A 26,873-nucleotide genomic window follows, 5' to 3' on the forward strand; every position below is an offset into this window, starting at 1 on the left:
TTATTGAGGGTGGCGGGTTATGGAACCTAGGTCATTAATCATTAAACCCTCTAATCTAATTGGTTATTGTTGTTCTAAATGCTGATTCTATCATCTATAATTGTGGATTAATAAATTCTAGGATTGAATGTCTCTTGGCTTCTAGAATCAATATATGAATTTAGGGTTCTTACTAATTTGGGGGTTTTGGCTTAATTAATGAAATTGAAGGACCAATTGTGGTTAGACTCCATGAAATTAAGGATAATGACTAATGAGACTATGGGTAGTGTAATTTTACCCTTAATTTCCCATTTTACCCTCGTGAGTCGATAAGGGTAATTTGAAGTAATTCTCCACCTATTTATCTTTCCGATTAGTTGGCTAGCTGTGGTCATTCACTTACTTAGCATTGTTAATATTAGACTTTGATCGTTCTGAAGCCCTTCAAAAGGGGAAGGCTCAGGTGGAATAGTATGTGACTCTTGTTCGGCATTTGAGGTAAGTTACGGCTTACTTTGGTTAGACTTTGATTAGTGAAATGTATGTATGCGTAGAATTGACGGGAGAAAGCATGATTAGGTCTCCGGACATAATTTTGGGATGGATATACTCTTAGGTTGGTATGACTTCTGATCATGTGGGCTTGTCGCCGTTATTTTACGTATTGTGACATGTGGTGTACTTGTTATTGAGATTTGGGTGATGTGAAGTGATAGATTCACTGTGATGATTGAACTCTATGATGTTTCTATTTTCCATGGTTGTTGTGATTTATGTCAGTCTTGTGATGGCTTATGGTGCTTTGTGATCTCCATAGCATACTTATTGGCTTGGTTTCATTGCTATCTCATTCTTGCATTCATACATTAATGCATGATGGAAATGTTGTGGAAAACATCGTAATGAAATATCTATGGAATAATTGATGGAAAAAGACTTTGGAAACATATGATAGAAAGTGCAATATGAAAGTCATCTCTGGGCTTTGTGTGGAGTGGCTAGTTTTGTGGAAGTCACCTCTGGGCTTTGTGCAGAGTAACTAGTACATGGAAACCATGGGTCCCCCGGGTCATGACTGCCGAGATGTTGAGATTCCGTCCGAAGCATGTTTGTACAGGTTAAGATACTGGCCATTGCACTGCATGACTTGCATAGCATTACATTGCATATCATTACATTTCATCCACTACATCATATGGCCCTTTTATTATTGATTCTTGTCGTTGGTTGATGGATTCTTTTTGCGGTAAAGATCATTTATTTGACTTGACGGCATTATGGTTTAGTCCATCTAGGCTTATGACTTGAATAGTTGAGTTTCTATATGCCTTCTAGCCGATGGAATTCCTTGATTTTTGTGATGATCTGATATGTGAGTATGCCTGATTTCCATAACATTTTTGCGTCGATTGACTAGAATTTTTGGTTGTTTTCTGTTGTGGTTACTTGAGGAAATAATAGAGATTTGACAGGCTTGTGCTTAGGTGCTTCACCTTAGGCGATGATTCGGTTCTGACATTCTGTGACTTGAGTGGTTACTATGGCCTATCTGTCTTATCTTGTGAATTTTGTGCCTTATATACGCGAACAAATTTTAGTCAGCCTATGATGCCTACCAATACTTGTTGTTTGTACTGATGCTACCTTGTTGCATTCTTTTCTAAGTGCAGAGTTTGTTATAGATTCCACATCATGCCCTCGTGAGTGAGTTTCCCGAGGCAGTTGTTACACCTCGGAAAAATTCCATGTCGTTGTGCAGTGAATAGACTAATGAAGGGTACGAAGTATATGATGTTTCCATAAGTAAGAAATAGTATTTAATGGTCCTAATTGAGATTTCAAAGACGTTTGACACAAGAGAAGAAAGTTAGTCAAGAAAGGCGAGGTATAAGTTGTGTATCGGAAAGGATTTGCAAAGTACCAAGTTAATGATGCCTTAATGGTGTCTTAGAGAAGAGTTATAATGTCCCTTAGACTGTTAATGAAATGTTAAACAAGTGTTAAGAAGGTTCCATAAGGATTGGAGATCAAACGAGTCGACGAGAACAAGTTTCGAAAAACTGTGGATTGTACGGTCCACTATACGGACCGTATAAAAGATACTAGCCGTATATTAGACCGTATAAGCTGCCCAGAATTGGAGCCTTCACTGTACCAAAGATACGGTCACACATACGGCCTATATAAATTATACGGACCGTATGTGTGTCCGTATAACCGAGTCGGGACAAATTTTTAAGTTGATATAAGGGACCCCAACCTCATTTATTTCATTTCATTTTTCACTCCACACCTCAAGAACACTCTCTACACTTCTTCTACAAGAATCCAAGAGAAGTTAAGGATCAACTTCATCAAACCAAGAAAATTAAGTGCATTAAGTGAAATTGGGAGACTTGGATGATGTAAGGTGAATGAAGATTGTTTCTTATGATATTATGAATGTTATTATTGACGTTTGGGAGTTGATATATGATATGGAGAAAGTTGTATAAACAAAGGAGATGCTGCCCAATTTTCTCTAGCTTTAGTCAAGTATGCTTAAGCTATCGATTATCTAATGTTAGTATGAACTCTCTTGAAGGTAGAAACGTGAATATTGGAGGAGAACGTTCAAGTGATAGAGTAGCTAAACGAAAAGGTATGTAAGGCTAGTCCCTTCTTTCTAAGGCATGATTCCTATGGCATGTATCCTCCTATTTTTCCATGACTTTCTTACATTCCGGAAATTATGAGTCTATGATTATAAAGAGCCTCACATGAGATAAAGAAAAGAGAAATGTTGCGAGTATGATAATGATAATGATGAGCCTAAGTCTAAAGTTCATGATATGATGTTTCTACAAAGCTAATGACCCTAATTTCGATCCCTTGATGTTGTTTATTGTGTTACACTTACGATCCCTTGATGTTGTTTATTGTGTTACACTCACCTTACAATGCTAGTTCCTTCAAGGTGAGGTATGATGAATATGATCACTCCATAATATAATCAGGGGTTCCCGACCCTATGTCACCCCGATATTGTTATAGATTATCTTTAGGTTCTAATGCATGTTTTATGACAAATGTATGATGATGATAAGTCATAATGAGTATATGATGATACGAATCCACCGAGCCTATAGGGCAGGGCATGACACCGCTAAGGCGGGCTGCTTATGATTACACCAAGCCTGTAGGGCCGGGCATGACACCGCTAAGGCGGGCTGCTTGTGATTACACCGCGCCTAGAGGGCCAGACATGACACCACTAATGGGCGGCGTATGATGGTTACCCGGACGCGGGTTAACGATGACGATATACAGGATATGTTGATATAGGTGATATGTATAGCATGTGCTCTCTTTAAAAGGTTAAGCAGGTTATATCTTCATCTCATGTTTCATGATTTCTTTATTATGTCGATTTTATTCACGCCTTACATACTTAGTACAATGTTCGTACTGACGTCCTTTCTCTTTGGACACTGTGTTCATGCCCACAGGTAGACAGGGAGGCGACCCAGACGCATAGGAGCTGATCAGCAGAGTCACGATAGCACTCCATTATTTCGGAGGTGCTATTTGATTTATTGTTTTGTGTACATATTTGGGCACGACGGGGTCATGTCCCGTCCTTATGTCTAGTACTCTAGTAAAGGCTCGTAGATACGTATGTGTGGGTAATATGGTCTCATGATTTCCTCATTGTATGATATATTATTTTTTATAGCCGAAGGGCTTATGTATATAAAAGTAGTTATGTTTTTAGAAGTGATAATGGGTTTCCCTATGATTAGAAGTATGAGACTAATAAATGAATGCCGGATAAGCATGATGGGTAGTAGAATGAGTGGTGTTCGGTAGTTAGCTCCGGGTACCCGTCATGGCCCCTAGTCGGGTCATGATAGCAGTCAGTTGGAGCTTCCAGGGTGAGCCATGTTCCGATCCACTACCCAAAAAACTCTTCTATCATGATATTTGTCTCTTGTATTCGAGACGGTATTGTTCAGACTTGATGTATTTCTACTATTCAGACTTATGCACTTACTTAGTAGCTCTTGTACTACGACTGGACTAGATTCCTTGGGTAGTTGTTGCATTTCCGTACTTATATACTACTTATGATATGATTTGAGACTGCTTGTATTATTTAATCTTCTACATGTTAATTCTAAAAATGGTAGAGTAAGGGAAGGGTTCGCCCACCAGGGGGGTTAGTGTGGGTGCCCGCTCGACCCACGAGTTGGGTCGTGACACAAGGACTGCTGATGTTTATTTTTTCTTTTATTCTTCTCTTCCTTCTTTATCTAAATGAATAAAAGGATGAATGAAGTTAAGATAAAAAGCTTTGTTCAATGATTTACTCGCATTTTCAAATTGGATAACTTAGAAAAAAGATGAGATGTATTAATGCGCAATTTTGGTGGAATTCTAACTATATAGAAACATGAGTTTTAAGTGTAAGATCATCGACATAGTACTATTTAGAAGAGGCTGGAGCACACAGGTGTTGGTTGACATGTGGGCTAGCCAATCGAAGGGCATTTTCGGTATTGCTTCATTTTCATGCCTTAAGTATATTGTACTTAACTGCCTTATGATGTGTACTTTTTCGTTCTTGGACATCAAAAGCAACCCATATTTTACTTTTGACATTTGTGTCTTCCGAAAAAGCTGCACTTCAACTTCCTATGTTGTGGGGCCCATCTTCTTTTTCTATTTTCATGCATTTTGATTTTGGATTTTCTTTAACACTAGTGGACCCCACCTATTAATTTTGGATCACAATGCATTTGTCTTTTCAATTTGCCTGACAACTTTTCCATAACTCGTTCATTTTAGTGATTCAATTTTTCATATATATCAATTGTTAATTACTCCACTACTAAGATTTTATTTACACAACATATTAAAGATGAAATAAGGAATTCAAAGATTATAATATTGTTGTTGTTTTTAATAATATTTTTACTAATGTTAAAAATATTTATCCATTATTAATTTTACTCTTAATGAAATAATTTACTACCACACAAATATATAACGTCTCAAAGCATTTCAAATAATCTAAAAATATATACTATAACACAAATTATAGAACCTATGCTTCCAAAACTTCTAGCTTTTCACTCGTGACTTTCAAAAAACACGTCAAATATGTTGAAAAATTCTTAAAATTGCATAGAGATAAAATTGAATTAGTTTTGAAATGTTGATTAATTGTAACAAAGAAACATCATAGAATATGTTGAAAGATTCTTATAATTACATTGATTAAATTATAAATATATGTTGGGCCCGTGCTGGCACGGGTTCCAGTATCTAATTAATATGATAAATCTTTCATAGTATTCCGCCAATACATAAGCTAGTTGTAAATTTTTAAATCACGATTGTTGTTAATTGTTTATGTTGTTAATTAGTTTGTCATCTCTAGTATGTATGAATTGGGACAACAATTTCTAATTTCAATCATTAATCTATATTAAGATAAAAAGCTTTGTTTAATGATTTACTCGCATTTTCAAATTGGATAACTTAGAAAAAAAATGAGATGTATTAATGTGGAATTTTGGTGCAAATTAATATGATAAATCTTTCAGAGTATTCCTCCAATACATAAGCTAGTTGTAAATTTTTAAATCACAATTGTTGTTAATTGTTTATGTTGTTAATTAGTTTGTCATCTCTAGTATGTATGAATTGGGGCAACAATTTCTAATTTCAATCATTAATCTATATTGTTACTGGCTTTCAGGCTCCTATGTTGGTTTTATTAGCCCAAATGTTGAGCCCAGTAGGATCGGTCATTTAATGGAGGTAGACCCACATTGGCCCATGTCTTACAATTTCTTTCTGAAAGAGGGATTATCACATGGACAAAAAACGTATATGTGCATAGTAAGAGGATATATTTACAAAACATGACGATACTTTTCAGTTTACAAAATATATCAATAGATTTCTTATAAAATCTGTATGAATCGGGTAAATTAAAAAGAAGCAAATAAAACACAGTAAATAAGGTAAGGAAACTGCTTCCCTTATTTTATCCATTTTTCTCTCTTCATTCAAAATTAAGAGATATTGTTCCCTGATTTCTCCAACTTTTGTTCCCTTACTTCATCCACTTTTCCCCATTCAAAAAGAGATATTGTTCTTAATTTTCTCCAACTTTTACTCAAAAAGTTCATTCTAATCGCTAATTCTCTCATTCAGAATTCACACACAGTCAATTTCTTGGTAAGAAAACCTATTTTATTTTCTATTGATGTTGTTTCTCTGCCTCTGTTCTTGTAGAAAAATCAATTTTTCGGATCGGTGGTGATGGAGTTTTGGATCTAGGGACGGTTTCAGAGGTGAGAAGAGGATGAAACGGAGGTGTTATATTTGTGGTGTTTCAACCCTATTTTTCGGTGTTTCAGGTGGTACTACGGTGCTATATTTTTGTATCTAACTCCCTATTAATAATTATCTGTCACTGTGCATATACCAGTGAAGTGAATTCCCAAAAGCCCCAACAAAAGTTCATACACCAGAAAACATATATGTATAAATTTTTAATGCAATATATATATATATATATATATATATATATATATATATATATAATTGTATAAATTAGTTATAATTTTTATATATGAAATATGTATAAAAGTTGTATGTATGTTTTGATTATGATAAAGCACATATAAAATGTATAAATTTGATCAAAGTACGTATAAATTTTGAGAGAATATGTATAATAAATCTGTAATTGATACAAAACAGATTTCATACAAAGTTCATACACCAGAAAATAAATATGTATAAACTTTTGTATGCAATATGTATAACTGTGTAAATTTGTTATAATTTTTATGTATGAAATATGTACAAAAGTTGTATGTATAGTTTGATTATGATAAAGTACATATAAATTGTATAAAATCTGATCAAGGTATGTATAGATTATGAGAAAGTATATATGTATAATAGATTTTCAAATTGATACAAACCAGATTCTATTCACATTTCATACACATATCAGTTTTCAACATTTTTAAGACTAATTCATATCGAATTTATTCGCATTTCATACACACAGTGCCGCATATATCTCAAAAATGATATATATAGCGGAATTACATTTCATACATATATTAGTTTTCAACATTTTTAAAAACTACAATATATATATAGATATATATATAATTTATACAGATTTCAAACACACGGTGATCACACATCTCAAAACGATACAAACCAATTTTTATATACTATTAATACACAGGTCAGTAATCAAAATCTTTCTATTATTAATGTATAAATAATTTATACATATAATTACACATAATTACAACACACATCTCATACACACATTTCAACTTTTTTACATGCTGCATTAAAGATTTTTTTTTTTTTTTGCATTAAACATATCATCACTCCCAGTATCCCGCTGCTTAAATTCATAAGATTTTCTATTCATTATTTCCCACAAATAAAAGCCGAAGCACAATTAAAATCTAACAATGTAGGATCGGAAAATAGTGTTATTATACAAAAATAACTATGAACAGTAACAATGGTGAAAGATTGGCTTGAAATCGTGAGTTGAAAATACAGTGAATTGCTATCAGGCAGAAAATGTTAAAATTTGTGGAGAATTGTTCGTTGATGAAGCTGAAATCGTATCATACTAAGAGAGAAGATGAATTTTAGGTCTGAAAATGGTGTCTATTAACAGCTATAGAGGGAGAGAGAGAGAGAAAAATCTTTTTGAAAAGAAGAAGTTGATTGATAACTAGCCTAAAATTAAGCCCACATTTAAAAATCAGATTTTCTTCCTAAAAAAAAAGCTTAAAATCATGGGTATCCCATTAAGCCCAAATCTGGTATACTTTGTAATTTTTGTTAGTATGTTTTGTAAATAAGAAACATTTTTTTGCGCGGATTGCCCTTCTTTTGGGGTGGTCTTTAAATTTTGCCCTTCAAATTTGTGGTCTTTAAATTTTGCCCCTCATATTTGTGGTCTTTAAGTTTTGCCCTTTGCTTGGAAAGGTGGGCGAATACATGAAGTTCTGGGTTCGAACCCCCGCTCAGGCATAAAATAAAAAAAAAAAATCGCAAGGCAGGACTGGGGGAGTGTATGCCGGATCCAGCATACAATCTTTAAGAAAAAGCTAAAGTTATGCCGGATCCAGCATAACTAAAAGTCTGCCCCATAAGGCAGAATTTTTCTAAGACATAGTTTAGTTATGTCTTATGGGGCAGAATTTTAGTTAAGGCATAACAAAATTATGCCCCATAAGGCAAGAACTTTTCTTAAGGCATAGACTTTGCCTTATAAGGCAAAGTTTAAGTTATGTCTTAAGGAAAAGTTCCGCCTTATGGGCATACTTTTAGTTATGTCTTTGGGGCACACTTTTTAGTTAAGGCATAACTAAAAGTTTACCTTGAAAAGTAAAAAAAAAAAATTAAATACCACCCCAATAAGAAAAAGTTTCCTTATGTTTTGTAATATAGAGCCTTAAGTAGTATTAGTAGGTCATTTTCCACTATGAAAATATTTAAAAAATATTTATAGATCGCATTACAAATAAATATTTTATTTATATAAAATACTTTTAAAAGTTGTATATATGTATTATCGGATTGGTTTGGTTTGATTTGATTTTTTTTAGTTAAAACCAAACCAAATCAGTTATGATCGAATTTTTTTTTTGCAATACCAAACCAAGTAAAACCAAACTATTAGTCCGGTTTTTTTCTCGATTTGACTGGAATTGTCAATTTGGTGTGGTATATCAGTTTTCTTTGTACAACCTAATAAGCCAACTAGAAGCAGAAACAGTTCATAACACGAACCCAAAATCTATCTAGCTAAGAAATATAATTAATTTATTAAAATAATGAAGATGAGATGATTGAAAGAATGATTAAGACCCTATGCTTTGAATTCTGGGTGACATTTCACATTGAGTTATGCCAAATGAAACTTTCATAGTGAAAGACCTTCATAAAATGTGTGATGTGCACACTCGCATAAAAAGTATTTTTCATAATTTGATAATCAGTGTTGACCAGGTTGCTAACTCAAGTATCTTATTAATGACTCGGGAGAATCATCTTAAAATCGTGTCTATGGCGGGAACTTCCTATATATTCTTCGGTAATGGTAGGAGTATTATTTCAAGAATGTACATAGTGAGGAAAGTACTGGTAATTAATTATACAAGGATAGCATCCGCTTACTTTAAGATGCAGATGAATTGTGGGTGTGCGGTATGGAGGAAAACATTTTTCAAAAATTGATTTTCAATTTTTTCATGTTCAGTTGATAAAAAAAAATTGAAATATACTTTTTCTAGGAAAACAAGTTCCATAAAAATAAGAAAAATGATTTTTCATAATGGAAGGAGGAAAAACAAGTTTCACAAATGACATTCCACATTGATTATGTCTTCCCCACCCTCCAGCACACCTCATCTTCACCCCCCATCCCCACCTCTCAACACCTATAGTATTTGTCTAGATTATATACAAATGCTTTTCGGATAATACTCCATCCACTCCAAAATAAATGAATTTTTGGCACTTTCTTTATGATCCAAAATGAATGAATGTTTCAACATCCAAAGATTTATTAATTATTTTTTTTGCAAAATTACCCTTCTCTTTAATGAGTCTTCAAAAAATCCCAACACTGACTATCTCTTGTTTTAAGAAAAGTTTAGGAAGAAGCGAAAGGAAAATATTGACAAATTACTCTTTTAATTAATGTCTTTAATTAACTTTCTTAAGATTCATTTATTTTGGAATAAAGGAGTAGTTTGTTTTTACTTACGCACCAAACACAAGAAAATAAGTAAGAAACCGCTTATTTTCCTTAAAAAAAAAACATTTTCCATGGAAAACATTCTTCTTAGCACTGAACACACTTATCTAAATGGGTTTTCTGACGGATATAAATGTTTGTATTTTCAATTACTATTAGTGACATAATAGTGTGAGAGCACAGCGCAGTCTGAGGATTAACAACGTTGCATAATTGATTGCAACACTTGTGTTGCGCATTTGTCATAACACAAACTCTGCCTTGGAGATATGCCTCATCATTTATTTCAGTATAACAGAGTAGCCAGAAATGCAGTCTGATTTCAATAGGTAACAGAGGACTTTTATGCTAACTTAGATACTTTATGAAAAACAATGCTATAGGAAAAACGACAGAGCGAAAGCCAAAAAGAACAAATCTCCAATCTGGGAGACAAAGTGAGGCTTTCTATTAGAACAAGTCTTACAGGACATTTACAAATTCGCATAGCTCTCTTATGGACATTCAACTGCCAGAGCTACCCAACTAAAAGCAGGAGTGCGTGAAAATGAGGAAGAAAAGAGCAAGCGAATAATCTAATGCCGAAAAGAACGTCAAAAAGTTAACCCTGATACGGTTTGCTGGAAAATAACCAGATACAAACAACAGTAAGTAGATTAGCTCAGAGTTCAAGTAGAGGTTTTCCAGGACTATGTTGGTTGATCACACCTCAGGTATCTCCTTGACCAAAATCTAGAAAATATCTTCAAAAGAAACTGGGCAATGGTAAAGAACCATAATTGATAGCATCATCTTCATCGACTAGAGCGTTGATAAAAGATAGGACCAGACTGCATGAAAGAATTCATTTTGATCAGAAAAGAGATACAAAGGGCCCGTTAAGTAGCATGTATGTTATAGTCAACAAAATATCTGCGACGAATAGAAGGCTTCTAAATGTCGCGCACACTATTTTATACTGCTAAATATGCCCACCATTTGTATAGCAGGGGATAATCAAAACTTTTTTCTTAAGATGACATCTATCCCTTCCATACTTGACAGGGTTTTGCCAACAGAGAACATGATCAAGTGCTTTTTGCTATTGAAACCATGTCCGAAACAACAATGTCGTATATTCTGTTCAGAAATTTGATGCAAAATCTGCAAGCATGAATTAGCACTTCACTTGCATAGTTTACCATACCAATGACCTCATGGCGACTTCATACTTAGCTTCATACAAAGATCCAGAATGCATACAAAGCAAAGAGCTTTTGTGGCTGGGATTTCAACTCTACAAGTAACTTTAATTACGAGCAAGATGTTCCGAAATTCTCAGAATGAGTTCTTAGTCGAACAAATAAATATGAACCCTGAATATTTTCTTCCTTATCTCTCTCTCTCCCTCTCTCTGATACAACTTTTAATCCTCTATTTTGTTTTCGACTAGTTGTACCTGCAACTGAATTCATTCATGTATAGAACAAGTAGGTATCCAGTGTACTGTCATAACCACCTAATCCTTTAAAAGCATATAGTTATGGATCTCTTACACAACCCCCCCCCCCCCCAACCCCCCACATGTCCATAATATTTCAATACTCCATACATAAGGATTATCTAACACTATCTCTAAGAACATCTCAAGCGACGTTTTATCCTCTACTTGCACCTTCTTACGGATGTGATCATTTGTGAACTTATCTGATATTGTATGATCTGACATCCATCTTGACATTCACATCTACGTGACACTCATCTTGGAGATATGTTGGGCTTCAGAGGCTACACCTCTCATAACAGAGGCTCTAGGATTTCTAGAACATGGGTGCACCACTAAAAAAAGGGAAAAAAATGTATTTACTGGGAATTGATCTCTAGTCCTAAAGGTAAATAATTCAACCTTCAACCAAGTGCATCATTTAGCCTTCTTGTTGCATTGGTGCCAACAGATAATATTATACCAATTTTAGAAAATATATGCATAAAATACCTAGTTTTACGGAGAGGCCATGGGTTCATGTGCCCCAAATTTAACATATAAATGTGCCCCTGCTCATACACCATCGTTGGCCTTATTTTAAAAAAAAAAAAAAAAACTGGTAAAGTTGTATTCCTCAGCATTAAGGACATGTTGGAGATCTCCAAAAAGTAGGTACTTACAAGGAACCTAAAAGATCTACTAACTGTTCAGCTTCTTCTATACAATGTTCTTTACACCAAAAATAAAGGGTAGCAATGCAGCTTCCTTTAACTTTCTGGATGTCGTTAATTTTGTCTTCAAAGCATCTCCCATTCCTCTCCCTTCAAATTGTCCACCAGATGCAACGCCATTGTTGGCTTATAATTGTTCTATACAACCTATCTTTATCTTTAACTTTGGTCGTTATCTTCCTATCGCATTACTCTTGTGGCACTCCTCCATTTCAACCACTCTACTTTAATCCTATGCTTAGCATCTTTATCAATCATTCCATTCTCCTAGAATATTGAGCCTAAATATCTAAATTATATACAAATAGGTATCCAATCTCACCTAAACTTCACTCTTATTTCATTGACTAAACTTGCAGTGCATGTATTTTATATTACTTCTACTTATTCTAAATCCCTTACTCCCTAAAGCGCTTATCCAGAGCTCAAACTTTGATTAAAACCCTGACTAGTTTCATCGATGAAACAATATCGTCGGTAAGGGCATGAATCATAGTACCTCATCCTGTATGTTAGTGGTTAGCTCATCCATAAGAAGGGAAAATAGGTAAGGGCTTAGCACAGAGCCCTAGTGCAAACCCACAGTAGTGAGGAATTCCTTCGTCTCTCTTACCACTATTCTTACACTTGTAACAACTTCGTACATATCCTTTATGACATTTATATATTTGATATAAATTGTTTTCCTTTTCAATACCCACCAAAGGACACTTTTTGACGCTCTAACATTTGGTTTCTCTAAGTCATAGATATCATGTGTAGGTCCTTTCCTACCTATAAATTCCATCAATCTTCTTCGTAAAAATATAGCCTCTTAAAGACCTACTAGGCGTAAAGCTAAATTGGTTTTCTGTCACCCTTGTAGTGGACCTAAGTCCCGCTCTATTATTTATTCGCATAGTTTCATTATACAACAACAACCCAGTGAAATCCCACAACGTGGGGTCTAGGGAGGGTAGAGTGTAGCAGACCTTACTCCTACCAAGGTAGGACGACTGTTTCCGAAAGACCCTCGGCTCAATAAAAAGCATAAAAAGAGGTCAGATAATGCTAAGAAATTCAAAGCGATATGGAAATGCAAATAACGAAAGCGACACAGATAAAATAAAATAATCAAAGTACAGGAAATAACAGATAATAGCAGAAATCAGAGCACAAGAAAATATTGCGATAATGCGCCTACTAATAAGGAAGGATAACAAGACTATCTACTAGCCTTCTACCCTAATGTGGGTCCTCCAAACCCTCCTATCTAAGGTCATGTCCTCGCTAAGCTGTAACTGCGTCATGTCCTGTCTAATCACCTCTCCCCAATATTTCTTCGGCCTACCCCTACCTCTTCTGAAACCATCCATGGCCAACCTCTCACACCTCCGCACTGGGGCATCCGTGTCTCTCCTCTTCACATGCCCAAACCATCTCAGTCTCGCTTCCCGTATCTTGTCTTCCACCGAGGCCACTCCCACCTTGTCCCGAATAACCTCATTCCTAATCCTGTCACTCCTGGTGTGCCCACACATCCATCTCAACATTCTCATCTCGACAACTTTCATCTTTTGAACGTGAGAGATCTTAACTGGCCAACACTCTGCCCCATACAACATAGTCGTTCTAACCACCACTTTGTAGAACTTGCCCTTAAGTTGTGGTGGCCCCTTCTTGTCACATAGCACTCCGGAAGCGAGCCTCCATTTCATCCACCCTGCCCTAATAAGATGTGTGACATCATCGTCAATCTCCCCACTGCCTTGCATGATAGACCCAAGATACTTGAAACCACTTTTCTTCTGGATGGCCTGGGTACCAAGCCTAACTTCCACGCCATCCTCCTGAGGTGCTTCACTGAACTTGCACTCCAAGTACTCTGTCTTGGTCCTACTCAGCTTAAACCCTTTAGACTCCAAGGTATGTCTCCAACCCTCCAGCTTAGCGTTAACTCCGCTACGAGTCTCGTCGATCAGAACTATGTCATCCGTGAAAAGCATACACCATGGCACCTCACCTTGAATTTGTCGCGTCAATCCATCCATCACCAAGGCAAATAAAAACGGACTAAGAGTTGATCCTTGATGCAACCCCATCACAACTGGGAAGTGCTCTGAGTCCCCTCCTACTGTCCTTACCCTGGTTTTGGCTCCCTCATACATGTCCTTGATCACTCTAATGTACGTCACAGGTACACCTTTAGCCTCCAAACATCTCCATAGGATCTCTCTTGGAACTTTGTCGTAAGCCTTTTCTAGGTCGATGAATACCATGTGTAAATCCCTCTTCCTCTCCCTATACTGCTCCACCAGTCTCCTCACAAGATGGATGGCTTCTATAGTTGAGCGTGCCGACATGAATCCGAACTGGTTCTCTGAAATAGACACGCCTCTCCTCACCCTCATCTCCACCACCCTTTCCCACACTTTCATAGTATGGCTTAGCGGCTTGATACCTCTATAGTTGTTGCAACTCTGGATATCCCCCTTGTTCTTGTATAGAGGGATCATTACGCTCGACCTCCATTCTTCGGGCATCCTTGCTGTCTTAAAGATGACATTAACAACCTAGTCAGCCACTCCAAACCTACCGAGCTCGCGCTCTTCCAAAATTCCCCAGGAATCTCGTTCGGTCCGGTCGCTCTTCCCCTGCGCATCCTACGAACAGCACTCTTAACCTCCTTAACCTTAATACTCCTGCAATACCCAAAATCATGACGCCTCCCTGTATGTTCCAAATCTCCCAACACAATGTCTCTGTCCCCTCCTTCATTCAAGAGTTTGTGGAAGTATGACTGCCATCTCCGTCTAATAAGAGTCTCCTCTACCAATACTTTTTCATGCTCGTCCTTGATGCACTTCACCTGATCCACATCGCGTGCCCTTCTCTCCGTCGCCTTGGCTAGCCTGAACAATTTCTGATCCCCGCCTTTCTCTTCTAGTCCAACATAAAGACGTTCAAAAGCTGTCGTTTTTGCCGTTGAAACCGCCAACTTCGCCTCCTTTCTCGCTATCTTATAAAGTTCCCTATTCGTCCACTTCTCCACCTCATCCTTGCTTTCTATCAACTTCGCATACGCCACCTTCTTTGCTTCCACCTTCCCTTGTACTTCTCCATTCCACCACCAGTCCCCTCGATGCCGACCACGGCTACCTGTTGAGACCCCCAACACTTCCCTTGCTACAACCCTAATGCAACTAGCCGTCCTATCCCACATACTGGTCGCATCCCCACTACTATCCCAAGCCCCCATATCCTTCAATTTCTCTCCCATCTCCAGGGCACTAGTCGTGGTCAAACTCCCCCATCTGATCCTAGGTCGGTTATCCCCGACCCTCTTCTTCCTCGTTATCTTGATCCCTAAATCCATCACCAAGAGCTTATGTCGGGTTGTAAGGTTGTCACTCGGAATGACCTTACAGTCCTTGCATAGACCTTTATCATCCTTCCTAAGGAGTAAAAAATCTATCTGAGTCTTAGCCACCGAACTACGGAAGGTTACCAAGTGCTCCTCCTTCTTTGGGAAACTCGAATTAGCTATCACCAACCCAAAAGCTCTTGCAAAATCCAAAAGTGAAACTCCTCCTCTATTTCTGTCCCCGAAGCCAAAGCCTCCATGCACATCATCATAACCTCCTGAAATAGACCCGATGTGCCCGTTGAAATCCCCTCCCACGAAAAGCTTCTCAGTAGGCGGTATGCCTCCCACTAACTCGTCCAAATCCTCCAAAAAGCGCCTCTTCTCCTCTTCGCCTAAGCCCGTTTGCGGCGCATATGCACTAATAATGTTCAAAGTGAGCCCTTCAACGACCACCTTAATCGACATCATCCTATCAGTGACTCTCCTAACCTCTACCACCTGATCCCTTAAATCACTATCTACTAAAATGCCTACCCCATTCCTATACTTCGTTCTACCAGAGAACCAAAGCTTATACCCGTCTACCTCCTTAGCTTTAGGACCTACCCATTTGGTCTCTTGGACACAAGCTATATTAATCTTCCTCCTCTTAAGAATCTAAACTAGCTCTATGGATTTCCCCGTTAACGTCCCAATGTTCCAAGAGCCTACTCTCAGCCTAGACGCTCCTTTAACCCACTTACCCCTCCTAACCCTCGTCCCCATCCCCGAACGAGAACATGACCCTAGTCTACCATCAATACCTAAAGCCACGAAAACGAGTATGAACTAATAAATTATTCAAAGATCTAAAGTCAGCAAAATGTAACTACAAGTGTATGAGCAAAGAATAGATATAGCAACCGGAGGTACCAACTCCAGTTGAACTGAACCTGTTCGTCGCCGGAAAACACTGTTCAATGTCGAAGTACTGTTCACTGTCAAGGTACTATTCACTGTCGGCGTACTGTTCACCACGACCTGAAAGGGAGAAGAGAAGAGAGGGGGAAAGGAAGGGAACAGGAGAGAGAAAGAGAGGACTGGCCGGAAAAAGATGCCGGAAAAGTCGCCGTCGACGAAGCAGCGGCGTTCTGGCAGCGCCAGAAGCAGATAAAAAGGGGAAAAAAGGAGAAGAGAAGAAGAAAAGGAGAAGAAGAAAAGGGAAGAGAGAAGAAAAGTAAATCTGGCCGGAAAAGTGGCCAGCGTTACCTGAACGTGAGTGGCCGGAAAACCGTTACCTGGGTCTGAACAGTGAATCTTACCGTTGGGTTGGGTGAGCAGAGGAGAGAAGAGAGAGAAAGTGAGAGAGCAGCAACAGAAGTCGAAGCTTGAGTTACACAATAGCATAATTTTATGCAATGTTAATATGGATCATAAATTTAATGCCCCGATAGTTGGCACAACTTATAATACCTCATTTCTTCTTGTACATGGGAACCAAAGTGCTCTTCCTTCACCCAATTGGCATCTTTCTACTCATCAATGTAGCATTGAATGGCTTGGTAAGGCATTTTACTCTAGCCTCTCCCCGACACTTCCAGACCACAATAGGGGCTGATTCACAAGCTTTTTTAGCTTTCATTGTCTTTCATGGCATCCTTTACTCCGTGGGTATAATTCTACGAGTGCAGTTAATGTTCTGGTCTAGCATGGAAGTACAAAGATCTACAAAGTTATTCTAGTGGCTAGAGTTAAACGATTGATCAATAGGCTTTCTATCTCTTTTTTATCTCACTGTCTCCTGCCAAGACTTTTAAGACTCATCCTTAATGCACTTAACATGGTTCAAATCTTTACCCTTCTCTTTCAGCAGTCCTAGTTTATACATTTCTTTTTTTCCTTCTTGTGTCCCTAACTCTTGGTACAAGCCATCTAGAGCTTTCTCTCTAGCTTTGTTGGTTACCTAATTGGCTTCTCTCCTAGCTCTCTTGTATTCCTCAAATGCTTATCTTTCTTCTGTTCCTTCTGATTTTGGTAGCTTCCTATACTGCCCTCTCGCCTCTTGGTCTTAACCAGTGTTATCAAAAGCGAAAAGCGCAAAAAAGCTCTAAGGTCAGCTGGGCTTTAAGCGCAAAGCGCAAATGAAGTGTGGGCTTTAATGAAAAAAAGCGCAATGGTGCAAAAATACAAATATATATATGTTTAGTCCAAGATTAATAATAATAAGCATGAATAACAAATGTATGGACAAAGAAATTGGAAAAATATTACGATAAAGTGAAATATTAATCATCTAGTGTCACCTCTCCAAGAGAGGCTCATTGGCAAGGAAAAGTATGTCTTAGAGCCTTGATGATGACACTGAAGCGCACATAAAGCGAGGTGAAGCGCTCAACGTGTTTTGAGCCTCGCTTCAGGGCTTAAGCGCGCTTAAAGCGCGCCTTTGATAACACTGGTCTTAACAACTTTTTGCTCTTCCTCATTCCACCACCACGAATCTTTTGGTCAATGCCCTGCACCATCAAACACTCCTAGAACTTCACTTTCTACTTTCTAAATGCCACTTGCCATTTCCTTCCATTGCATATATGTATGCCCCTTCTTTTCGTAACTTGTCCTTAAATACTTGGGTCGTGCAATTTAGTACTCACCACCTAATTCTCGATCTTATATGTTCTCTCCATAGACCTGATACTCTTCCTCTCCGCATCCAAGACCACTAATCTGTGGTGGGCGATTAGCAAACAATCAGACTAAATAATTACAAAGGTCAACAAAAATAATAAATTTAATAAAAAAATAATTAAAATAAAACTGTCGGTTATACAACATTTCAGAGTATGTTTTCCTATTTCTTTGAACAGCCCAAAGCTAAGAGAATCTGGAACCATTTTTAAGCTAACATTTTACTCCAGGCCAATATCGCAGTTTTCAATATTATTCAGTCGGGTTAACTACGCATTTTTCATTTTGCACTTATTGGATGATTATGGCTTCTTAACTGACCATGTGACATCATCTTTTAACTGTTCCAAAAGTGGCTAGTCTACCATTTTTTTTTCTAGCTACCTGAAGCTCTAATATACTTTTCAGCATCAATTTTCAAGTACTAACTTTTACAATCAAATTTACAAGCAAACACTTGCTTTCCTTTTTTCAGTAGCTCTTTAAGATAATGTTGATCACTATAACTCACCAAGTGAATATTCAAGATTCCTTATCACAAAGAAGAAGTATTCAAAATTCCATTTACCGTAGTGAAGATAGACAATTCTTGTCATCCGTTAGCTGCAATTTGGATCCAAAAACATCAAGCTTAACCACGGAAACTGGAATATATTGTACTAAGGCCAAAGATTTTTAATCTGGACCTAAATATACAATCATTACTGGACTTATTAGATGGTTCGATAGAGGCTCCACAAGCTGTGAAGAAACTTTGAGCAAGCTACAGCTGCCCAAGATGCACGATATTCTCATTGCATAGACTCTAAAGCTGATTCTGTAATCATTATTCTATTATTTCATACCAGTAATTATTAATGGTAAAAAATTCAAAAGAAACAGAAGGTCTAAAATGGAGAGCAAACAAGAAGAGGGAGTCATATCACATATGCATTCCTTATCTTATTACGAGATAAAGAGCACATTTTACTTTTCAGAATCAAAAGAGACACCTATCAGACCTAAAAACTGTCTAGAATTAAAGCACTGAGGAGTGAATGTCAAAATCTCCATCACTGGACCGGAAAACTGATAGCAAAGTAGAATGCGTCCTCCATTGGATATTCTATGTAGAAACAGCAATCAAGTTACGTATTAGCATATCTTGAGAGAAGATGCGGGTAAAAGGAGGAAAATAATAGGGTCAAGAGGTATAATAAAACCTGACAAGCACTAGCACGAAGAGGACCAAATAGAAACCCAGCTTGAATATCCGAATCTTCTTCTCGGACTCAATGAACCTAAAAACTTCAGTCACGTCAATAAGATGCTGCCGGCTTAAGAATCTGCAATGCAATAACACCGCTCTTAGTTAAGATTTAGACAAAGCAATCTAAAGAAAGCATCTTCGAAGACGAGAAACATAAACTTTAAATTGTAAGATAGAACACTTTCTTTCAGTGTCATGTAAGCATGAAAACAAGACAAGCTGCATCATCACAGCAGGAGAAACACAAACGAATATTAATTGGCAAACCCACTATACTTCCGGTTCTTCTGAAGAAAGGACGACTTTCCATTAGGTTTGACCGACTGACAAAATAAAGCATTAGAAAATTAATTTTATTTTCATTAATAACCACACGATTCAAATGAGAATGAACCTTAGCACAAAGGTAGAATTACTGACCTGTAGGGTTAGAAGCATGATGTTAGAATCCTAGTGAATATTCTAGAACATATGTAAATATAGTAGAATCTTTAATTGACTCCTATTTTAATTAGGTATTGATTTTGTTTCCTTTTTAGGACATGTAAATCTAGCTATTTAAACCCCAATAGCTTGAGGGAATAATCAAGCTGAGTTCTCTCTCAAACTCTTCTTTCTCACACATGAAAACAGTCTCTTTGCATAAATACAAGAGGAAGGCTGCATACAGTATACGTCCACTCTTCCCTTATCCTTGCACCCATAAACCTCTATTTTGATCACAGGATTCAAATACCTCAGGTAGGTATTGGAATGAGACTTCGCCCTTTTCAGCTGAAGTTTCGTGAGCTCAAATCTACACTTTGTTATATATACTAACCTATTACATGAAGGTAGTTAGATAGCATTGTACCCATTTTTTGATCCTCCAGAATAACCTTAAAAATACATTGCAAACACATCAACAAATGGGTATTTTGTCCCCCCCCCCCCCCCCCCAACACTTCAATACTCCTTGGCTTCTTCCCCATTCGAATTTCTTGCCTCTTTCTCCAGCCAACAGCGAACTCCTCCCCATTTCATTCACCGGCAAGATCTTTCTCTGGCTAAACTACAAAATCGGTAATCTCTTATGCGCTTTTGTTTTTCTCTGATGGGTTTACAAACACTTTCTTTGTTTTGCGAATCCCAGTTTGGTTTCACCCACCCTTTTTGACCTCACCTCGGTTTCTATCGAAGAATTTTATTTATCATTTTTTCCAAAAGCAAAGAAACACATCAAGAAAAAACAAGAAAACAAATTCCCAAAACACCTTCCATTCCAATCTTTACTCCCGGTTCTAGAGGAAAAGGAATTGCAACAACATTCATTGGGGTTTTCATTGTTAACTCACACAGTTTCTTTCAACTCTTTATTTATGGCAATTGTTGTGAATTGAAGTTTTTGTTGAATGATGGAGGGAACAGTGGTAGTCTCGTGCAGAAAGAACGGAGAAGAGGGAAAAGCGGACGAATTGGAGAGAAAACTAGAGTTGGGTTTAGTTATTGAGAAGGAAAGACAAAAATACCCACTTGTTAATGAGTTTGTTATGTGTTTTTAAGGGTATTTTGGAGAATTAAAAAATGGGTACAATGCTAATTAACTACCTTCATGTAATAGGTTAATATATATACCCAACTCTTAAAAGCACATAGCAAACACATTAACAGATGGGTATTTTTGTCTTTCCTTCTCAATAACAAAACCCAACTCTAGTTTTCTCTCCAACTGGTCCACTTTTCCCTCTTCTCCGTTCTTTCTGCACGAGAATCCCACTGTTCCCTCCATCATTCAACAAAAACTTCAATTCACAACAATTTCCATAAATAAAGAGTTGAAAGAAACTGTCTGAGTTAACAGTGAAAGCCTGAATTATGAATGTTGTTGTAATTCTTTTTCCTCTAGAATCGGGAGTAAAGATTGGAATGGAAGGTGATTTACGAATTTGTTTTCTTTTTTTCTTAATGTCTTTCTTTGCTTTTGGAAAAAATGATAAATAAAATTCTTCGATAGAAACCTGAGGTCAGAAATGATTGTCCCTGCCTGCATCTGATGGACAATTTAGAAGGAGAGAAATTCCATATGTTTTGAAAATGTAGAGAATGGGTTGCAGAAGATTAAGCTAAACTTTATCTTGCTTTTGTGTTTTTGGTGCAATCAGATCTACTCAAATGATACTGTCTCTATAATTGATGTTTAGATTCAATATAGAAATAGAACAGTAAGATTTAGTGGGTGTTTGGATTGGCTTATATTAAGTGCTTATTGGCTTTTAAGCTCTTTTCTAACTTCGTGGTGTTTGAGAAAGATAAAAAGTGCTTTTAAACACTCACTTTGAGGCCAAAAGCCAAAAGTTGGGTATTCCCAACTAATGACTTTTAGCTTATAAGCTATTTTTAAAAAACCAATTCAAACATCCTCTTAGAGTTTGTTGGAAATATGGTTTCAGTACTACTGCTATATTTGAAATATAAAAGATACAGTTACCAGTTTCAAAAAAAAAAAGTGTATTAGTTGTTAAGAAAAACATTACGAATGAATTTTGTTACTTTTTTTGAATTAGATATATCTTTTTGTTTTTTTTTTACTTCATTGCACCTTTTTTTATTCAACCCCACATTTAAGTTATGTTTTGCACTTAGAGCCCCAACAGACCTGGAGCTCTTTTTAGAGCTTTTCAATCTCAAAATGGACCACTTGCTTCTATAATGCTACACACTTAGCTAAAGTTCGTATTGACTCCAAAAGGAAATTGTAGGTATTTCAAGACAACTTTCCTGCTCAATTTTATATCTACCTTGCCCTTTTTTATCACCTTCAATCCATATATTGTCACACCTACGAACCGATGAATATAGAGGCTTATGTAGTACCCTTTCACATTTTATCATCTATGTATGGGTTACTTGCACCCTCTATTTAATGTGGTGGTTTCTAATCTTGTCCAATCTTGTATGATCGTACATCTATCTTAACATCCGTATATCTACTATGCTTATCTTGTGGATATGTTGGGCCTCAGAGGGGCAACATTCAATTTTATATAACATTGTTGATCACAACTACTCTAGACAACTTGCACTTCACTTAGTTAGAAAAATCTTCCTATCACATAGCACCTTATAGCATTTATTCATTTCAAGCATTCTATTTCTGAAAGTAACAGCCCCAGGCCATCCCTAAAGCGATGAACAGAATAAGATTGTTAGAATATCAAGTGAATATGGGTCTAGATTCATACACAAAAAAATTTAGTGTACTTGAAAGTTGAAAATAAGGAAAATCATATAGAATATTTTATAAGATACCTCATAATATTTTGCATTTAATTATAAAATATTTATTTACCTTATTAGTGTAAGGATGATTACCTACCATATTATACATAACCTAAACTCTATTTCCTATATAGAACAACTCTTATACGTTGTTAACCAAATGAGAAGCATTTCTACTTTCACATGGTATCAAAGCATTTACGATCTTGATAGTTGATAGAAACTCAAATAATTTCGTTCGGACAAACACTGTTGGCCAATGTGTGCCACATGTCGGCCAATGTTTTCTTCTTCTGTTCTTCCTTTTGGTGCCCGACAACGCTCATCTCGCTGGCAATTGTTGCCCCTATCTTCGGACGAGCGTTCAAGTGTTGCTCCTCTCTCTAGGATCATTCAAGCACCATTTATCTCTCCATCGACTAATGCTGATACTTTTAACGCAACCAACACCCTCCTCTAAACCTTGAATTCATTGTCACTGTTAAGCCAATTCAAGTTAAGTTGATAATAATCTAGAGATGTGCAACACCATATCTCTTCTTGGAGCCTGTTTGGATGGGCTTAAAAAAAAAAGCAGCTTAGCAAATAGCTTATAAGCTAAAAAAAAATAAGTTAGGGTAGCCCAACTTATTTTTTTTGGCTTATAAGCTGTTTTAGATAAGGTAAGACAAACAGGCCCAATTATTTTTTTAGACTTATTTTAAGCACAAAATGACTTTAAGCTGACCAGCCAAACACTCAAAAAAGCTTAAAACAGCTTATAAGCAACTTATAAGCCAAATCCAAATGGGCTCTTGATGACTTCCCCAAGAAAGGAATTCCAGCACTACTTTTCTTTTTGGTGATTGTGCACTATTTACTATTTAGCGAGATTTCGATGTCAACTTTCTATTTTTCGAAATAAGCAAAAATCAAGTTGGTTTTCCCATTTTGAGTTTGAGGGGGCATGTTAGAATATCAAGAAAATATGGGTCTAGATTCATACACGACTCGATTCATTGTACTTGAATAGGGAAAATCATATGGAATATTTTATCAGACACCTTCGAACATTTTGTTGTTAATTACAGAATCTCTATGTACTTTATTAGCATAGGGATTGATTACCTATGATATCATAGATAACCCAAGACTCTTATATATTTAATTAAGTCAATGACAAGCATTTCTATTTTCACAAAGAGCAAAGCAGCACTAGTATGCAATGAGGTCATATACTCATACAATACCAGTTGGCCACGTATGTTGACAAAACAAAATAGCAGAGCAGGTAATCAGAAGATTGACGAGCAGCGACATTTTTTTAAGGTAAGCCATAAGTTTGTATCATGTCAAAATTTCTTCTCAACAGACAAACTCAAGAAAATTGTTTCTTCTCCTGTGCTGAGTAGTGTCAATTCACTTATTGTTGAAACTAAGCATGTGAGAGAACAAACCTTTGTGAATTTCTTAGCATTCAAACAGAGCATTGAAAATATAATCCGGTCATAAAAGGTGAAAGGTGAACAGGAGGTAGTATGTCTCCACTCTAACGGGGACAAGCAATCCTATTGAGGTTTATTTTCTTTTATTCCTTTTTCGGTAAGCTTTTATTTCTATTGGTCTTAAAAGATAACAAGACATGACTTCCAAATACCCTTTTTCAACTTAACTTCAAACATTATTATTTTTCAAATATCAACTAATTCATGTCCACACGCCTGCTAAGAATAGGAAAACAGATTATTATCTACTCTTATATGGGCCAGACAGGTAAGAACTAAGAACTCACCATTACCCTATAGTCTTACGATACAACTCTATATTCGGGGCTATTCAGTAGCTTTTCTTTAATCTTTTTGCGGCAGGAAGTGCCTAACTTATAAGGAAATCCTAACCCAATTAGCATTACTCTCTCTCCCTCGATACTCTACTAACAGAAAAGGAGAAAATGTTCTTGATGGCTCTGATGGTACCTTATAGAATCATGTATACCTGACACCTATAAGCTCAAATATCACCTTGGTACTTACCATACTCCAAAACCTTTATAACACATTAGGCCTTAAAATGTGACAGTTCCAAATCAATTTGGATACATATTCCAATAAATACATTTTCCCCCATATTCCATCTCATTCCTCATAACTGACATATCACAACACAGCCGTGATCAGAGATGTTTGCTAATTAATGGCTCGATTAGCTCCATATTACATTAATAACATCATAACTAATTCACTTTGACAAAAAAATAGTCTTAAGCGAAATCCAGATTTCAGGAATGGAAGTAATCTCATTTATATGGAAACCTATGTTACTCGGATCCTCCATGAATGCTTTAAGGACCCGACACGGGTGCAGCTGCCTCTTTGAAGGATCCAAGCAACATAAATGGAAACTACATAGCATGAACATCAACTTGATATAAGACGTAAGAGACATAAATCTGAACAAGGAACTTACTTTCTGACATTATAGTAAGCAGGAGGAAGCGTTAGCAAGAAGATAAACCAATGGCCTGTGATAAGGAATAGGAAGCAGAATACACCATGTAAACTATACTCTTTAAGGACCACAGAGTTGATACGAGATGAAGACTCGTAAGGGTTCATATAATCAGCTTCCAAATCTGTTAAACACACAATCTACAGGAAGCAAATAAAGAACTTCAGATACTTATCTTACTTCATAAAGAAAAAATAAAGAAGTTCAGGCAACAAGGAACAGAAAAATGAATTATGTGGACGAAAGAGCAATTTAGTACTCCCTCTGTCTCACGCTTTCTTTTTTTAATCAGTCCCAAAAAGAATGACACATTTCTATAGTAGCAATTTAACTTTAAAATACCCATGTTGCCCTTAATGAGAGGATTTCTAGCCACAAAAATATCTATAGCTTATTTTAGACCACAAGTAAACAGCTGATAAGGAGTTACATCACTACAAAACGATTTAGACAGCACAAAAGGAAAAAAAAAACATTTGCCACAGACCCATAAAAGTATACAAAAACTGAAACTTCTAGTCATCAACTTAACACAAGTCTAGAAAGATTGTTTCAAGATTAGATGAGCATATTTAGTTTAAAGATTGTCAAAAATGACTCCTAGAAATAACATAAAATAAACAAAAACAAAAAGTAACTATAACCCTGCACTAATCACTAGTAGTCTAGTACTACTTTATTATATACAGATAACCATTACGATTGCTCCGCAAATTCTGGAAAAAAAAATGGGTTTAAATAAGAACTAAAGAAAAAAACATCCCAAGGAGCCCATTTGTGAAATAAACATCGGATTACATTTCAAGTTATCTTCCAAAAAAGAAAAAGGGTTAATGGGGGTTTAGGAAAAAACGGTACCTGATAGATGAGTAATGAGATGAGGGAAATGTTAATGGCTAAAAATATGAGCCAAAGAATGGGTTCCCAAGCCATTTGTTTTGCTTTCTTTTGGATCCCTTACATGCACAGGAAGAAAAAGCAAATCTGTAAAAGAGGATTTTGATGAATGATGATTCTTTAGAAGAAAACCTCCCACAGATATTTGAATTGGAAAGTGGGAAGCAGCTAAAATGATTCTGAGAATTTGTATGATGGGCTGTTGTCTTCTGGGGAGGAACAGCCCCCTAGGCAAAAAAGAAGAAAAAGTGTTGTGGGGCTGAATTGGAAAGTTGATGGAAGAATAATCCCCAAAAATAACTTTTGGAACCAAACTAACCCTTTAAAAAAATAAAAGAACCAAATTAGACTTTACGCACAGAATCTGTGCATGAAAGAATCAAACTGTAATTTTTTGAGTTTGGTCCTTTGTGCGTGAAAGAGGGAGGGTACTTTTTTTTTTCCTTTTTTTAAGCTATCAAAATCACGTTTTTTTCACACTTTAAGCAAAGATTAGTCATGTTTCAAAACCCCGAAATATCAATATTTTATATAGAACTTAATATATTTTTTTACGTACAATAACGTCGGTTCATTACATCAAGTATACCTAAACGTTTGGATCGTCGTTTTAGGGGTTGTAGAGTGCCCCGAAGTAAGTTTTGTTTAGTTGGAAACTTGTCATCTTTAGATCTAAGTGTCTTATTTTATAGAGTTTTGATTTAAATATTTTGAAATAAAAATATTATATTAAAAAATAATTCATCCAATACGAGAGGTTCAATCAAGGTATAATATATCTCATTCAATGCTCCCACCAATGTTTGATCCCATTTTGTTGGCATAAAAAGGAAATAAGTAAAAAAGAGAGGTAAACCACCAAGCCAAATTGATGAAAGCAACAAAGTAGACACTTTTTATTTTTTATAATGTTCACTAATGTTATCTAACTCGTTTTCATAAATTGAATTTTGAACCTCGAAATTAACATTCAAAACATCATTACCAAGGGA

General features: G+C 36.4%; 1 protein-coding gene across 2 annotated transcripts; it reads right to left on the reverse strand.

Moving 5' to 3' along the window:
- Nucleotides 1–10,210: 10,210 nt before the first annotated feature.
- LOC132634137 (protein cornichon homolog 1-like) lies at nt 10,211–26,144 on the reverse strand. 2 transcript variants are annotated; one of them, XM_060350440.1, is made up of 5 exons: nt 25,843–26,144; nt 24,943–25,124; nt 19,193–19,315; nt 18,992–19,095; nt 10,211–10,614 (listed from the first exon to the last, which is right to left on the reverse strand). In XM_060350440.1, exons 1-5 carry the CDS (start codon nt 25,915–25,917, stop codon nt 10,586–10,588), a joined length of 513 nt encoding a protein of 170 aa, XP_060206423.1. In that variant the 5' UTR covers nt 25,918–26,144; the 3' UTR covers nt 10,211–10,585. The 2 variants fall into 2 exon arrangements, with proteins under 2 accessions (XP_060206423.1, XP_060206429.1); XM_060350446.1 differs by lacking the exon at nt 18,992–19,095 and having other exon boundaries at nt 25,843–26,138.
- Between the last annotated feature and the right edge of the window lie 729 nt (nt 26,145–26,873).

The sequence above is a fragment of the Lycium barbarum genome, chromosome 1, assembly GCF_019175385.1.
Source record: "Lycium barbarum isolate Lr01 chromosome 1, ASM1917538v2, whole genome shotgun sequence".
Taxonomy (NCBI): Eukaryota; Viridiplantae; Streptophyta; class Magnoliopsida; order Solanales; family Solanaceae; genus Lycium; species Lycium barbarum.